Source organism: Archocentrus centrarchus, chromosome 17 (assembly GCF_007364275.1).
Source record: "Archocentrus centrarchus isolate MPI-CPG fArcCen1 chromosome 17, fArcCen1, whole genome shotgun sequence".
Taxonomy (NCBI): Eukaryota; Metazoa; Chordata; class Actinopteri; order Cichliformes; family Cichlidae; genus Archocentrus; species Archocentrus centrarchus.
Window position 1 is genome coordinate 17,811,088 of NC_044362.1, and position 17,990 is coordinate 17,829,077.

The 17,990-nt window shown below is 39.5% G+C and overlaps 1 protein-coding gene across 4 annotated transcripts in view; it reads left to right on the forward strand.

The window, feature by feature from the left end:
- The window catches only part of kmt2cb (lysine (K)-specific methyltransferase 2Cb), a 97,646-nt gene that overhangs the window by 25,576 nt on the left and 54,080 nt on the right, over positions 1–17,990 (forward strand). For all 4 annotated transcript variants that reach the window (XM_030750991.1, XM_030750992.1, XM_030750994.1 and 1 more), the window contains exons 2-3: positions 7,699–7,887; positions 15,713–15,801. In XM_030750991.1, coding sequence (XP_030606851.1) covers positions 7,700–7,887; positions 15,713–15,801 — 277 coding nt within the window. In that variant the 5' untranslated portion in view covers position 7,699. The remainder of the gene's footprint in view (positions 1–7,698; positions 7,888–15,712; positions 15,802–17,990) is intronic.

A 17,990-nucleotide genomic window follows, 5' to 3' on the forward strand; every position in this document is an offset into this window, starting at 1 on the left:
CATGGGTCTGGCCTGCCCGTCTGCATGTGATCTGTCAGTCTGTTTGTGACCACGCCCCTCCCCCGAAGACAGAGAGTGGCCGTTTTAATGAGTGTTCACTGGAAAACTGCAAACTCCAATTATGGATCAGACGAATATGGAATACTTTTAAGTCAAAAGTTACAAACATAATCCCCGCAAATAATGTCATTCCTCGCAAGTAAATTCAACAGCGTAGAACTCAGCGCATCCACGGAGGCGCTCTCGTTCACTTGTACACCACTGCGCCGTTCTGTGGTCTGCAGCGATATGGCCTCCGATCTGGCGGATCAATTCAAAGGCTTCATTGAATTTTCTAAAATAGGCCATCATCGATTCACAGAAAGACTCAATAACGATATTAGACAGGAATAAGCTGTGAGTGCGGCGCAGCAGGTGTGGAAAGCAGCCAAAACCGCCGAAGATAAATTCAACAAGGAAGTGGAAGTATTGTTCCAAAAAGCTGAATCAAAAATGTAAGCCGTACACAGTAAACCGCAGAAAACCATGATGGATTTTATTCAGAAGGTATGTACATTAATTCTATATGTTCCTGGCGTGTTGTCATCTATGCTTATATTTGTACGCAATCTGGTGATTGGCGGCTGGCACTGCTGCCAAGTTTTGTGTAAGAAAACTCGCTGTTGGCTGTCTTAAAACTCGCCAAAGGACGAATCGAGGACCGGGGGTGGGGTTAGGTGTCCCCCTCGGTGCCGAAGAGAGGTCCGGGCGATGCCACAGCGTAGGAAGGGCCGCAGTATTGCTGTATGTACACAAAACACGGCGACAACGGAATTTTCATGTTTCCGGTGTTGTGCCAAAAAGTGATTTCCGATTTTATTTTTTATTTTTTTACTGTATTATCTTTCTTATATCGGTAAATAGACTGTGGCGCACAGGATTTATGAAGGGCTTATATATAAAATGAAGAAATGACTTGTTTTGCAAATATATTTATGACTGCATTACTGTATCAGCATTATAATCAGTCCAGTCGTTTTTGGCTACCCTTTATAGAACTGTAATTTTACATTTGTTGCAATTTCTGCAGCCCTCTTGGCAGATCTCTCAGGAAAAAAGACATTTTTAATGTCAATGATAATTTTTACCTTCATTAATAAAGAATATATGAAAGGCACTTTGCCAAGAAGTGATTGCAGCTTCTACCTGTGACAGGAGTGTTGTTTCTCGCTCAGAATGACATAATATCATTCACGAGAGATGTGTTTGACACAGATGTTTCACAGATGTTAGGCCAAAAATGAATCTACAGCCATTTAAATACAACCAATAATTTTTGGGGGGGAAATACTGGAAATCATTTTTTTGGAACAACACGGCATATCTCTAAAACTCTTCAAAAGTCCCCGATGACACCGGGAAAAGTCACTAAATTTGATGCTGGTCACTTTTTGGACAAAAAAAAAAAAGTCACTAGGGGGGTCTGAAAAGTCCAAGTGATAAAGTCACTAAGTTGGCAACACTATCTGCCGGTGTTGCCAAAAATTGCAGCTTCTACCATGTGACAGGAGTGTTATTTATGACTCAAAATGAGTTGACATCATTCATGAGAGATAATATTCGAGATATGCTTGACAGACCATACGTCAGCAAGTAATTTACAACTATATAAATACCAGCAATCATTTTTTTGGAAAATACTGGAAATCATTTTTGGCACAAGACCCGCTATTCAGATGATACAGTGGTATGCAAATGTTTGGCCACCCCTGATAATTGTCATGATTTTCCTTTATAAATCATTGGTTGTTCAGATCAGCAGTTTCAGTTAAATATATCATAAAGCAGATGAACACAGGGATATTTGAGAAGTGAAATAAAGTTTACAGGATTTACAGAAAGTCTTCAATAATTATTTAAACAAAATTAGGCAGGTGCATAATTTTGGGCACCCCAACAGAAAATTTCATCAATATTTAGTAGATCCTCCTTTTGCAGAAATAACAGCCTCTAAACTCTTCCTATAGCTTCCAATGAGAGTCTGGATTCTGGTTGAAGGTATTTTGGACCGTTCTTCTTTACAAAACATCTCCAGTTCAGTCAGGTTTGATGGTTTCTGAGCACGGACAGCCCGCTTTAAATCCCACCACAGATTTTCAATAATATTCAGGTCTGGGACTGAGATGGCCGTTCCAGAACGTTGTACTTGTTCCTCTGCATAAACGCCTCAGTAGATTCTGAGCAGTGTTTAGGGTCGTTGTCTTGTTGAAGTATCCAGCCCCGGCACAACTTCAACTTTGTCACTGATTCTTGAACATTGTTCTCAAGAATCTGCTGATATTGACTGGGATCCATGTGACCCTCAACTTTAACAAGATTCCCAGTACCTGCACTGGCCCCACAGCATGATGGAACCACCACCAAATGTTACTGTGGGCACCAAGTGTTTGTCTTGGAGTGCTGTGTTCTTTTCCCACCATTCATACCGCCCCTTGTTATGTCCAAATAACGCAGTTTAGTTTCATGAGTCCACAGCACCTTATTCCAAAATGAAGCTGGCTTGTCCAAATATGCTTTAACGACTCTGTTTGTGGCGTGTGTGCAGAAAAGGCTTCTTCTGCATTACTGTCCCATACAGCCTCTCCTTGTGCAAAGTGCGCTCAATAGTTGAATGATGCACAGTGACACCATCTGCAGCAACATGATGTTGCAGGTCTTTGGAGCTGCTCTGTGGGTTGACAATGACTGTTCTTACCATCCTTCTCCTCTGCCTATCTGAGGTTTTTCTTGGCCTGCCACTTCAGGCCTTAACTAGAACTGTGCCTGTGGTCTTCCATTTCCATACTATGTTCCTCACAGTGGAAACTGACAGCTGAAATCTCTGAGAGAGCTTTTTGGATCCTTCCCCTAAACCATGTACATTTTGCGTACATTACTACCAAGATATCCAGAATTTTTCAACACTGGGATGTGTTTTTAATACTTCCTATTACATTAAAATACCACCAAACCAGGAGAAATTAAATGTCATGAAAAAATATCAACATTTTCTTTGTACACTTTTGGGGAGGGGGTCTGAAAAAGAGTAAACTTTGGAAAATGTTGATAATTGTGAATGACCCCTTAATGTGCTGGAAAATCATGAAAATTGACCTTGGAAGTGCTTAAAAGGTGCTTGAATTTGATCCTGGAAAAGGTGTACGAACCCTGTAAAAGGCAACACAATCCACTCTGCTTTGATAGTATCCATCAATCAAGACCTAGACAAAGCTCAGCTCGATGCAGATAGAATAAATACTCTGTAGACTTAAGTTCATCTCTATAGATGAAATATCAATGGTTAGTTCATCAATTCTCTTTTATCAACAAAAGGTTGAAAGAGGTCTTTTTCTGTTCCAAAGATTTTGATGGGATTTCAGTTATTGCTCGGGGTGATTTATTTCAATTAAAAGCAGTCAGTCATTGATTTTTATTTATTTATTTATTAATTATTATTTTTCCCCAGCCCAAAGCAACTGACTATGGCCCCTTGGCACTTGAACATGACAGAATTAACTGTAATTATGAAGCAAGAGAAACCTTCTTTTGCACAAATGCTGAACTGCATGCAAGAGAGAAATCTAACAGTTGGAGATGTGTCTTAAAGCTTGTGAGTCCACAGTTGAAAGCTTCCTTCCAAACATTCTTCATCTTTTCATTAGTAGCAATCTGGTACAAAATCACAATCAGTGAGTGAACCTGTAAAGCCCTACTGAGAAGCAAGGTGTTTGCCAAACATGCAGTCCTATAAAATGTTTCCACAGACATCTAGGAAAAGATCCTAGAAAGTATTGCAAGCAACCCAAAGAAAAACTGGCAGCTACAGCCAGTACTCCAACTTGCTATAGGTGTATGACCGTTTTATCAATCTCAATACCAATGACGGCTTAACAAATGGAGCAACCTGCCACATTAAAAAAAAAAAAAAAAAAAAAAAAGCTGATGGCACAGTTTGGGTAATTTTTGATAACGACATAGGGAGAGAAACTCACAGAACAAAAATCTTAGTCTTGATGGACACTCTATCAGAAACTTCAACCCCCCAAAAAATATAAATAACTGTAGACCAAATGTTTTTACAGAAATGACAAGACTGCTCACAAAAAGTCTCCATACCTGGATTTGACAGTCCATTCAGCAATGAACCAACAAAACTCCCAGGAATAAGACAACCTCATGGAATGGCTGTGTATTTCAAACTAGACTGCAAAGCTGTCACCTCCAAAAGCAACACGTTGCATCAAGATGAGTCTCCTCAGTTCATACCGCTGCAGTTCCAAACAACAATCTTATTAGCTTATACAAGGCAAGGATATTCCATTGAATATCACTTTATTCAGTAATTGCAGAAGACCACCTTGACAATACACTTGCGGTTTTAATGGGTGATTTCAACATCAACCTCTGCAGTGAATGAAAATCCAGAACTTATTCAAAGACCACAGTTTCCACCAACTAATCCAAGTCCACACCACTGATTAAAAAACATCAATAGATCATGTTTAGATCATGATTTTTTTTTTTCCAACCTGAAAACATTTCTTCAGTGTTTTGTGATGAAGACCTGCATGTTTTGAAGTAAAATATCACTAATATACCGTGTGTTTGTCTTTTTATTGTATAACCATCCAGTGAAAATTGCATCCAAAAAGTGTTTCACTTCCAAACAACCATGATTTTTGGGATGGATAAAATGGGTCTAAGAATTTGCTGGATGTATATATATTAGCTTATCCAAGGAGTCACTCTAGTAACTCGGCTTTCAGTGTTATTTTCAAGGAATATAAGATATAAAAGCTAATGTTATTGAGTTCAGTAGACTATTAGTAAGAAGCCACTATGGTCATAAAGGAATGTCCAACTGCTTACCATAATAAAAAATCAAAATCAAAGAAAGTGACAGTATTGTGGTTTATATTTATGATTTAAGCACTTCTTATTGCTGGTTCTTTCTTAGGCATTTGCTTTTGAATTGATGTGGTGAATAAAGTCACTAAGGCTCATATGCATCCCATTAAGCTCTGAGACCTGGTAATTATGTGTGCTAGCACTTGTGCTTCCAGGGGATTTGTGCCACCTAAAGATTCTACTGCCAGGAGGCTGAGGGGTGGCACTGGCTATTTTTATTTTATTTCTTTTACATTGCAAGGTAAAGGTAAGGTAAAGAGCGTTGAGGCAACTTTGGTTCTTAGTTTGTGCTATATCTATAAAAGTAAGACATGCTCATATTTATGAAAAACCTCAGCAAAAATCTAGCAAATGAGCCAGAATTTCCTGTGAAAATAAACATAATTGACAATAACTGTAAGTCTGGGACTTCACGATGATGAAGCTCAAACCCAGGATTATTACTCTGTATACTTACAGTAAAATAGCGCAGGAGCTCTATATACTCAGGAGCACACTCTTGAGTATATTTTCTTCCAAGATAATTAAGCAAGTATCATATAGTTTTGTTAATGTAACAGCTTTACATGACTGCCTGCTGGAGGTTTGGTTGCAAATCCAATGGCATGTTTGATGGAAGCTAGTATTCATTGTGAACTTATTAATACTTTGATTTTGAAATTGTATGCGTGTGCATGAGCCTGATTTCCTTTCTCATCTTCAGCCATGAATGAGTGTAGACATTCCCTTAATTAGTCATTTGCATACAAAAACACTGTTACAGTTACAAGAAATGGCAACAAAAACACGAGTAAAGATGATGCAGTTTCACAGAATCTGTCAAGAGAGGAGGAGAGGTGTTTATGGCAAAAACAAAAATAAAAAAATCCCAAGAATTTTAGTCAATGTTGAGATAATTTCTGAACACAATTTCTCTCAGCCTTTGAAAAAAATAATGGATTTGTTATGCATTAATTAGGTGGATTTCCTTCAATTTTACTTGATAATTTAACATCACTATTTCAAACCTACATTCCACTGAAAATATGTATGTGTTTGAATACTTTCAATAACATCAAAGACTCATTTACAAAACATGCCAAATGCAAACATTTTGCTGTGTGTGTGTGTGTGTGTGTGTGTGTGTGTGTGTGTGTGTGTGTGTGTGTGTGTGTGTGTGTGTGTGTGTGTGTGTGTGTCTGAAAACCACTTTAATTTGATTGGAGCAGGGTTATAATAGTTTTGGATTTTACATTATCGTTTAGTTTTAGTTAGTTTTTACTTTTTTTTCTCTAATTCAGTTAGTTTTAATTAGTTTTCAGAGCAGTTTTGATCGTTTTTATTAGTTTTTATTTTGGGTTTATTGCTTAGTTTTAGTTTAGTTTCGTTAGTTTCAGTATTAGTTTTAGTTTTTCATACTTTGTCAGGTGCAAGATTCAAGGTACAAGAGTGACTATTGTGTAATAAAAACTCAACAAAAGATACAGTTTAAAGAAATATATTCAACAACCAACTGTTCACAAGACAGCAGCACTATATGTTAAATGTGTGTAATATTAAGGACACACATGAACATCAACAGGGAGAAACAAAGAAAAACATGAACTCCCAAACTCAGTAAATTCTACAGTAAACTCTACAATAAAGTTCAGCATCAGTGCAGTAGATTAACAACAGCTTCTGTTTTGGAGCTAGCTTGGTTAGATGCTCAATATGTGGCCGACCTCATGTCCGTATTTATTCTTGTGTAGCTGGATTGTGTGTGTTCATTACCTTACGGTCGTGTGCTGGTGTTTTATATGCGGTGCCGGCTGGGACTTCTTTTGGTCCTCGCTCTTTGTGCTCAGTTTTTTGGCTGCAAACATATCTGTTCCTGTTTTTTTACTTTCTTCATTCCCTCGAGTTCATTCGACAGTTTTAGCAGCTCCCTCCAGGAATTTGCTGACATTTGTGAGTCCTTATAGTGATTGTTCCTGATTGTTATTCTCTCACTGGTAAAGTGGCCGGAAACGGTTGCGCCTGCGTGGCAGCGACGAGTAGCCATATGAAGGCCAGATTCCGTGGGTTCAGAGCGGTTTCCTTGTGTGCGCTTCTCAGGTGGACTTTGATGTTGGTGTTTTTTCCTCACTGAGACGTGTTCCATACATTTTTCATCATTCACAACAAGACGCGCTTCTATCTGTATTATCGGACTTAAAGAAAATTCCATTAAGGGACTTTGCCGCTTTCTCGGCAGACCGCTGCCATTGCCTTTCGGACTAGCGCGGTGAGCGCGCGCGCGCGCGCACGCACACAGCTGCCCGACGGCGCTCGCAGCTTCAACTAGGAGAGCGGAAAAAATGATCAATCCACAAGGCTTTCAAATAAAATGACAAATAAGAAAAAGGTCATTTTATCTATAATTTTAGTTAGTTTTAGTTAGTTTTTTAAACTCACAATACAGTTTTAGTTAGTTATCGTTTTTTCCTTTTAATTTTAGTTTTTATTTATTTCAGTTAACGACAATGTTTTTTCAATTTCAGTTTTCGTTATTTCGTTCGTTTTCGTTAACTATCATAACCCTGGATTGGAGTCTATACTGCCTCAGCTGTGACCACTTTTTTTCTTTATTTCTTTTAATCTTAAAAAATATATAGTCTTCCAGATGTGTGTTTTATAAAATGCATCTTCACCCTATACTACATATTATATCAAGCCTGCTGATATAAAATTGAATTAGGTTCAAGTCAGCATCCATTTTGCTTTTTTCCAAATGTTGCTGACGTCACCTTTCCTAATTTTTTTTTCTTTCAGAATGTCATCAGAGGATAAGACTGTGGAGCCCTCTGACCAGGGACCCTCACCGCCATCGAGCAGTGTAGGGGCCACGTCCACAGGAAGCCCTGCCCACGCAGACAAACGACCACGTGGCAGGCCTCGCAAGGATGCTGCTGCCCCCCTACCCCAGGCACCACCCTTATCCACGTCTAAGAACAGAAAGAAGTAGGGTTTTACCTTCAACGTTCAAATCAGTTTGTATTTTTAAACCTTAGGGAATTACTTATTCTTGTTGAATTGGTTATCATTGCTCATGCAGTAGGTCAGGTGCAGTCAGGTGCCAGGTCCTTTATAAAATGTTCATAGATTTTAACTTGAAAGTTTTCAAATGCATCTTGTTATTCGATTCATAAAGTGTTTTTTTTTTTTTGCTTTGTTTCTCAAAGCTTCACACATCTTAAATATCAGATGTCACCTGCCTCACCATTTTCCCATAGTGACAGCACAAGTGAGGGTTTAGTCAGGACTAGCCATGAATGTGATCACAGCAAAGATGGAGGAGATTGAAGCCATCAGCTAAATAACTAAATAACAGGTTTATAAACAAAGCCAAACTTGGGAGTTTGCAGTGGACACAGTGGAGCAGAACCGCAGTGTTCCCCACAGGCTTGGATGCATATGCATAAATGACTACATGCATATGGGGTTTCTTCTTAAACCATTCATAAGATCAAAATTGAGCTTCAGGTGTGTTACAGTCATTTGCAACACAAAGTGAAATAGAAATTGGCAGCGATGACGCTGAGCTGTTAACATGGGAAAGTCACATATGGTATTAACACCCCCTCCTTTTTCTGTACTGTAAACTTGATACAAAACCTGGAGATATACAAGATGTTATCACTCCTGGCCCAAATCAAACCGGAGATCTTTTGCTTGTTAGGTGAATCTTTAAACCACTGCACTATGGAGCAGCTGCATATTTAAAGTGGTCTAAAACAACAAAATATTTTATTGACATCATAGCATTGTATAAGTCATTTATTCAGTGCTGGTCAAGATTTGGCCATTTAGCTAATAGCTGACATCTAATAATTAAATGCCCATTTTAAGTCATGGGTAGAAGGCCTTGGGGTTTTAGCAGTTTGATTTCATGTAAATACAGGACAGATGTTTAGGCACCGTACAAGGTGCCCTGCTTCTCTGTGACTTCCATGGCAACAAAGAATGCAGCTTAGAGCTATAAAATAATGCCCGCAAGGTTCTTAACTCTCTCCTCAGTCTGTCCTCTCATTCAATCTTAATACCCTGCTCCCAGTGGATTGTTTAATCTGCAAGCATCCAGACGATATGTTAATGCCACATTAGAAGGATGACCAGGGACAGACTTGAAATGCTTCATGTTGTTTAACTGGTCACAAACTAACCATCAGCAGAAATGTGATCAGTTTATTTATTTTATGCCTTTGTAATGACCAGTGTTGTCATGGCCATTTTTTAAATATATATATATAAAAACACCTCCTGAAAGCTAAATTGCTAGCTCACATTCCATAAAGCACTCCCAACACAACAATTACAGCTTTGTGAATTTAAACTATTTAATGTATATCAGTTTCTAATTACCATTGGTCATAACATCCTGCAGGCTAATGAAAGATAGCTGGTTCTCTAAACTGTACTGTAACTTATAAGTATTCACCATTGTTTGATTATAACATCAGTCTAGACCTGTGAATCATCCTCATAGACTAATCAGCTGCTTTCTGTGCTGCAGTGCTAATATTAAAATTTTCAAAGTTAAGTGTGATAAGGTGGTCAAGATTTGCCCTTGTGACAAAGGTAGATGCTTCAAAAATCGTTGTTGTAGACCCGATTGTTGTAATTTACTAGATTTGCTTATGCTCCATCCGCCAGTAGTCCCTCTCTTTCAGAGCAGCATGATCCTTGGCACCATGATCCAGGTTTTCCAGGCAGCATTGTGCTAGCTGGAACTACTTACCACAGCATTATTTTCACCTTTTTTTTTCTCTTCCTTTTTCTCCCTGTCTCTCTCGCTCTCTCCCTGTGGTGGGACTGTGGGGGGAAGTTGTGCAGGGTATGGGGCCCGAACACCTAGTCTTGTACGTTTGTCAATGACATAACTGGCTGTGTGAATCCTGGAATTTGATCTCATTAGTTCTGTATAATATAATATACAGCTGGATGTTGTGTGGCAGTCTGTGTGAAGACGTCACCACCAACAGCTACGCTTTCAGATTGTGATTATAGTTAAAACTGCTTATATGTCTATTTGGGTTTGCCTTCTGCAATCAGATACCTAGGAATCCTTGAAAGATAAAAAATTTTGTTTTATTAAAATTTTATTAGATGTAAACATACTATGTGGCCAACACATGTAAATGGGTTGTTGCTTTTTTTGTAGCTGTACACGTGTTTAGCTGGGTACTGGAACATAACCATTAGCTTTTTTACATGTCTGCTTGTGGCACACTGACCACGTTTGAACAATATACATTCACTGGACACTTTATTAGGTACACCTTACTAGTATTGGGTTGGATCCTCTTTTGGTTTCAGAACTGCCTTTAGTTCTTAATGGCGCAGATTTAATAAGGTGCAGAAAACATAGCTCAGAGATTTTGGTCAATATCTGAACAATAACATTACGCAGTTGCTGCAGATTCTCTCATTATACGCCATCCTAAAAGTGCTCTTTTGCATTGAGATTTGGTGACTGTGAGATGATTTTGTGACATGGCTCATGGCTGTGCTGGAAGCAGGGTCTGAAAATGGATACACAGTGGTCGTAAAAGGATGGACATGATTAGCAACGGTACTGGGCCAGGCGGTAGTGTTTAAACAAGGCTCAGTTAATATTAAGGGACAAAAGAGTGACATGAAAGTCTTTCTCGCCAGCCTCAGCTGTTGATTCAAGGCAGGTTGGAGCCATTCTTTCATGCTGTTTATCCCAAATTCGGGTCCTGACATCCAAATGTTGCAGCAGAAATCGGCTACTGCTTTTGTAAATTATAGCCCCAGTTTATTGTTCTCAGCTGACAGAAGTGGCACCCATTGTGGTCATCTGTTGCTGTAGCCCCTCTGTTTCAAGGTTCAACATGTTGTGTCTTTAGAGATGCTCTTCTGCATTCTTTGGTTGTAACACGTGATTATTTGAGTTATGGTTGCCTTCCTATCAGCTCAACGCAGTCTTGCCATTCCCCTCTGGAACTAAAACAAGGCATTTTCACCCAGGGAACTGTTGCTCGCTGGATATTTTCTGTTTTTCAGATCATTCTCTGTAACCCCCAGAGATGGTTGTTTAGGAAAGTTCCATTAGATCAGCAGTCTTTGGAAATAGACTAGTGCTGAACCATAGCATATTGGCCCCGACAAAACCGGCATAAATTTTTTGGGTTTTTTAAAAATTTTTTATTAAAGGTGATTTGTAAAAAAAAAAGTGTTTTAATATGATACCATGATGTCATTGCTATACCATCATGCATTTACATTCTCTAATGCACACAAGAGTGAGACAAACCCGGGCATGTCTGATAGCCAGCACCATACGTCCGCCTCCGATGACAATTTATAAAAAAGGGAGCTACTCCTGCAACCTCCAACAAAGCACAGTACTTTACAAAATATGCAAGAAAGTTATTCATGGTAAAGGTGGAAATGATACACTTGTTTCACCACTTGATCCAGAAACACACTACAACCAGGCTATGAAGAAGGAGATGCTATCAGCTGGTGATGTGCGACCCAAATACAAACAAATGACTCACCCGAGCATTGCTGGAGAATTTGCTAATTAGACTCTGTGTGACAGGAAGAGCAATGGTGGATGGAAATTACTGAGTTACATATTGTTTGGCCAAGTATATGAGGACAATTCAAATGGTGGAAGAGGAGGGCTTTACCCAAAAGCTCTGCCCAAGTTACAACATCCCAGGTAGAAAATATTTTTCATTTTTACGATGTAACAATATTGTGGAGGCTGAGTTACAAGGTTACATTACTTCAGGTATTGTTCAACTAAATTGTTAAGCAGTCATGTTATACTTATTGGGAAAATGCTACCTAAGCTAATTTTGTGCTTAGGTTTTGGCTTGTGCCACATCTAAGCACTTCAAATTAGGTAGTGCCTCATCAATTAAAGTAGCTCATTTGAAAATGATGGAAAAATACCCTAAATATTGTTTGCACCAATAAATGCTGCTACCTGCAAGCTGCAGCCACTGACAAAATGCTGGTCAGTATTTTTTTATATCATCAGAAATATAATTATTACAGATGTGATTGGCTGATTAGATATTTTCATTAACAAGCAGTTGAACTGGTGTACCTAGCAAGGTGGCCAGTATGTGTATGTAATTGTAGCCTTGTGAGACTGAGTGGGTACTTAAAGCTTAAGGAGAGGTTTAATAAAGAAAATTGGATACTTGGCAAATAAACTAATTTAGATCAGTGTCCTCAGATTTTAATTGTTTATGATAATTTTCTTTCAACACTTTATTCTTCCTTTATAAGAGAACTAGCTACCACTTGCATTACTGATTTATCAGTCGTTATCAGTAAATTGTTTTGTCCATGAACTGTTAAAATGCCAACAGTAGTAGACAAATCACAGCACAGGATTGTGCTTTAAACAGGTGGTTTTGCTTGGCTTTAAGTTCAAACCTCACATATATTCAGTTTACTGACATATATCTCTGCTTTATGTTCATCAAAATGATGTGTGTGCTCCCAGTGGGAAATTAACAAAACAAATTGGAAAATTAGCCGTGCTGCTTCTGGCATGTTCCACTCACGTCTCATGTTTGGACGTTATCTTATTTTCTTCTGTAAGCACCTAGTCTTCCAAAAGTGGTATGAGTAACTACTGACTGCTGTCTTTGGATATTGTAAGACCAGAAGAGTTTACTCATTAAAATATCAACACAAATCAAAACATCTATGCTGTATAGGCCACACATCAATCCATCCACCATACTGGGAGTCAGGCTGTGGCATGCCAATGCAGTGCCGTCGGACCCTTTCCAGACAGCTGAAGCAGTGAGGCCAGTAAAGCGGACATCCCTGATGACGTCCAGCAACTGACTCCCTCGTCCATAACCATTCACACAACTTAATACATTCAGTAAACAACAAGCTAACTGTTGTTTTGGCTAGTGCCATGAACCTAGCTACTGTTTGATTTGAAGGAAAAAAAGTTCAAATTCAAAAATGAAAAGTAAATTTGTTCATTAAACAAGTTCATTAAATTGATGCAAGATCCCTACCTAGGGAGGGCATCCCCAGTTTATTATTTTTGTTCTGTTTAAGATTATATCATGTACAAACTTCAGTTTGATCCAGCACTACAGCAGTTTGGCTCACCCCTGGGCCTGTAATATGCTGCAACAGAGTTGTCTGTTCAAGTGCAATGATGTGCTTTTACATTATTAAGATATTTATATTTGACTCAAGCTCACAGGTAATTGTTTTTAGCCCAGGCTTGCTAGAGGCTTCTTCTGTCATTCTTGTGCTTTAGGTGTGTTCCCCATGGAAGTCATTTAGAGGGGGGGGTTGATTTTGGCATTCAGCCATTTGTTATTTTTCTCTCCAGTGACACTGAAAATTACCCACCCCCACCTCCGATCTCCTCCCTCACTTCCCACCCCCTGCATCCTTCTGAGTACCTCTGAGACATGCTGCTGTCCTTTGGGCTGTGTTTGTTCCCCCCACTTAGCATGCTAACAGTCGGTGTTGCTATTTAATTTGTATCCATGACAATTATCCCCTCCACATGCCGCTTCCAAGATTACGTTAGCTGAGCTCCCATTGAAGGATGCTAACACTGGCAGATATTTGCATTCTGTGTGTAAAAGCAACGTATGTGCTGGTGTGTCTGCACATTTGCATGAGTTGGCACACAAAATGTGTTTGGAAATGTAGGCTACTCATAGTTGCACATGACTATAGAATAACTTTTTAAGAGTAGTCTGGAGGATGTAAAGAGAAACAGGACTTTTAATGTCACTGTTTAAAGACACAAATTTTATTTTTCAACCATTCTGTTGTGCATTTATCTGCATGCTTTGGGTCATTGTCTGTTTCATCACCCATGCAATTTTTGAATTCATTGCCTCAACCACTTCTGAGGTTGCAGAGCACCCTCAATCCCTCCACCATTTTTCACAGTGCTCTTTTTCAAATTTGAGACATGAGACAGTGGTTTGAATTCATCACGCCCTTTCATTAACACCATTTTTTCTTATAGTGGAAACATGAAACAAACATTTTAGGCAGTTAGAGATTTCTGCTGGTGTTTTACTGATTCTCTCCACTTCTTTGACAACCTTTTCAGCATTCATTGATTGGTGTGATTGGTGTTTCTTTGCAGAACACCCTCTCCTAGGAGAGGAGCCCCAGTCCTGAACTAATTCTATTTGTAGACAGTAGTAGATGATTGATTGAACACACTTGGCTTTATTGTGTGTCTGTTGTTTTTTTGTTTGTTTTGGCTTTATTTTTGTTTCCTATTCCATTCTTATCTGTCTTTATAGTGCTTACATTAATTTATTTATTTATAGGGAGGGGAATCTCTATAACCCACACTTAAGATCTCATCTCCCAAACTGGGATACCTGACTCTAATTATGTTATTAGTACAGAGCTTTACTTGCCTTTTCCAGCACTGATTGAGAGTGGGTTTTTTTAGTGTGACTATCAGACCACAGCGCATGAATAATCCATGCAGACATTCTGGTAATTCCAAAGGCTTCACAAACTCTTTCTTGTAGCCATATGTATGGAGTTTCCCTAAACCAGTAGATGTAGATTTATTTATTCATCTTTTCTTGGACCCTGTTATCTTAGGCCTCAATCACACAGGCTTAGAGACCAGATTGCCATGGTCACCAGTAGTTTATATGGAAGATGCCAATTTGTCTACAGACACTCACCAACTACTCTCTGAGTGGTAGTGAAACTGAAAAGTGCAACTCAGACTGGATATGGAGACCTGTTGCCTTCAAAATAAAAGTAGTGCCTTTTAAAACATGTTGGTTTCAGCAGTAAGACACAACTTCTACTCTGAAGGTGAACATTGTTTCCCGTTTACATTTCACTTCTTCACAACCGCTCCCTGAGGAGATGACAAATGTTTGCAAACAAGTCAGTGTCTTCTATGCAAGCTGCCGGCAGCTATGGCAGTCTGCTAGCAACCAAAATAACCGCAAGGGGGTTTTTGGTGCAGTGACCTCTTTGCGGCCAGTTTCACTTTGAGAAAGCCAGCAACCATTCACTAACCAGTCGGGAATATACATTTTCCTCTGCTGACCAGTGGTTCGGGAGCTGGTCTCTATAGTAGCTTAAAGTCCCTTTGTACCTGCTGCTGTTGCCCTCGCAAGGGAGGCACATGCCTCCGCTAGCCAAAAGTGACGTCACAGCTGCTGCTTTAAGCCGTGTTTTGGTGTTGTTTCAGTTTGTTGTGCACCTCTTGGGTTGTGTTTTTGTAACTTTGTGTGGGTGGTGTAGCCGCTTTCAAGACGCATGTTATGAAGAAGGCAATATTGCAACAGCATGAAATAATGAAACTTTCTAGAGGAGAAAGTGATTTCCTTGCTTCTTGTTTTGATTTCTTTTCCAACTATGTGAGGAGGTTTTGTCTGGATGGGAACACCTGTCATTCAGCAAAATAGTACAACAAGTCTGGCATGCCATCCGTGCCAGTAAAAACGGCAGTTGTGATGACGCTACCAATGTGGTGACAATAAATAGGCCATTAGACGAGCACTATCATTTGTTGAACCTCTAGTTCATTTTCATTGCCTCTGTGTTTGACCAGTTTTTCTGTGTTACAGCAGTTTAATCTGTATGGCACACCCCAACAGTACCACCCTTTCACCTTATCCATGACTTCAGTGGCTCCATTAACAATCAATGACTATATTTTAACTAATTCGTGGCTAAGCTACCACTTCCCTCTCCTGAAGCAAACTCATACTGTTTTTGTTTCCTATTCCTTTTCACTTCCTTTGTTTGTGTCTCTTTCTCACTCCAGGGGTCGCACCAGAGGGAGAGTTGTTGTGGATGAGGAGGACAGCATGGATGGGACTGAGCTAACAGAGTCCATAGACCCTCAGGACACGGGTGAGACTTTGAAGTTTTTCATCCATTGTATACACATTGGTTTTACTGGGAGTGATATATAGCTTGAACTTGCAAGTATCCTCATGCAGTGTTTCAGAGGGTATGTTGGTAAAGGTAGATGAGTCTCCCTCTCCTGGAGGAGGATGGATGAGAGCTTTTTCTTAGCACCCAGTGCTATAATTGAATGGGTTTAGCATGAGCTGTGAAGCTATAGTGGGTGGTTTTTTTTTTTTTTGTTTTTTTTCCTTCTTCTCTCCTTACTACTTCCATCTCTCCTCCTGCTCTGAGATTGGCATTGAGGTGCAGTGGGAAAGAGCCCAAGGCTAATGCCCTCTAAAAGCTTTTTAAAATCCCATCAGTCTCTCCAGACCCATTTGTGCCTTTTTTATGTGTGTACATCACATCATGTGACTGTGCCTCCCAATCTGCCTCCCAATCTCATACTGATACTCATACTCAAATGTGAATCTACCATTGGCTTGCCTTTCTTCTGGTATCATTTACCTTAGAACACCAACAGGCAATATTTCAGAATTTAAAACCCTTCAACATTTTTTTTTTCAATGATGTTATGAAATAACCAAGCATTCACTTTGCTTTTTCAGTCTACTGCCATGTGCACTTAAAACTCAGTGGCTTCCTCAGTGGCTCTCTGCCTCTGGGCTTCTGGCAAAATTAAATTTGTGACTCTATACAGTCTTGTCCTTAAAGTGATATGTGCAGCTGAGGTCAAGGAGAGTATATAGTATATATATCATGGCTTTCTAAATGCCCCGTGTTTATTTTGTGTCTGTTCTGTTATACTTAAAGCTCACATAACTCACATTTTTCATATACATTACTATTAAAACAGTATGATTCCATCTAGGGAATGGGTAGAAAATATTAAGGACTGTTGTACTGATAAGCCCTTGCGTTACCGGTTCTGATTTTGGTATTCTAGAGCAGGGGTATTCAACTCCAGGCCTCGAGGGCCGGTGTCCTGCAGGTTTTAGATGTGTCCCTGATCCAACACACCTGAATCAAATGGCTGAATTACCTCCTCAGTATGCAGTCAGGTTCTCCAGAGTCCTGCTAATGACTTCTATATTTGACTCAGGTGTGTTGAAGCAGAGACACCTAAAACCTGCAGGACACCGGCCCTCGAGGCCTGGAGTTGAATACCCCTGCTCTAGAGGTTATAATGCGCTTTTTTTTTTTTTATTCTTTCCCAATCCAAAAAAGAGTTCCCCCTTTCTCAGACAGTGTGGGAAGGGCACGGAAAGCTGCAGCACATACAGAGGGTCTTTCTTGTTGGTGGCAAAGGCAGCAAGATTTATTTTAGATTTCACTAGATTCATGCTGACAATGCTCGTTTCCCAAAGTCCAAGTTTTTTGCATGCGAGGGTGGAAATGTGCAGTCTGTCAAAACATCAAGTGAGAGTGTAGTTTCTGAATGCCAAGTCCGTTCCTAATTTCCCCTCACCCTTTGGTATGTTATGTAAACTAGCATCTTATGCCCAGACAAGCGTGTGTGTGTTAAAATAATTGATCCACTAGTGCAATTAGTAAGAGTAGTAATGTCACCTATTAGTCTTTGTAATCTTATCATACTAAACAGTTTCCCACGTTTAAATGAATGTCATCAAGCAATATTGAAAATGCATGCTTTGCATACAGAACACCAAGTAAAAGCAAATCAAGTGCTCCCTAAACCAGTCCCTGACATTTGCTTGCACATGCCAATACAGCCATTCCCTTCACCATTCAGCTTGGAAATATTCAGGGCCCTATTCCAGCAAGCAGGTTTAGTTAACAACTCTGAGTTTAACCCTGAGATGATGGAAACTCCAGGTCTGCTGTTCCAGAAAGAGCTAACTTCAACTCTGATGGCCGTGCCTGCTTGCTAACTGTGATGATAGCGATCCATTCCGGTAACTAACAGCTAAAATTCTCAGCCCAGGGCAGCGCTGGGTGATCAACCTCTAGCTAGAACCCTGAACTCCTAAAAAAAATCTCTGCTCTGGCTGTAAGCAGTCATCTATCAGTGAAGGAACAAATTCTAAATGGTTAAACTGGGAACAAAGAACAGTTTTTCTCTAAATCTCATTAAGCATTTTTATCCAGAAATGGTAGAAATAATCGAATTATTTTGATTTCTCTATCTATAGTTGTTACATTCCATCATTCCGTTAAAATTTTCCTGAACA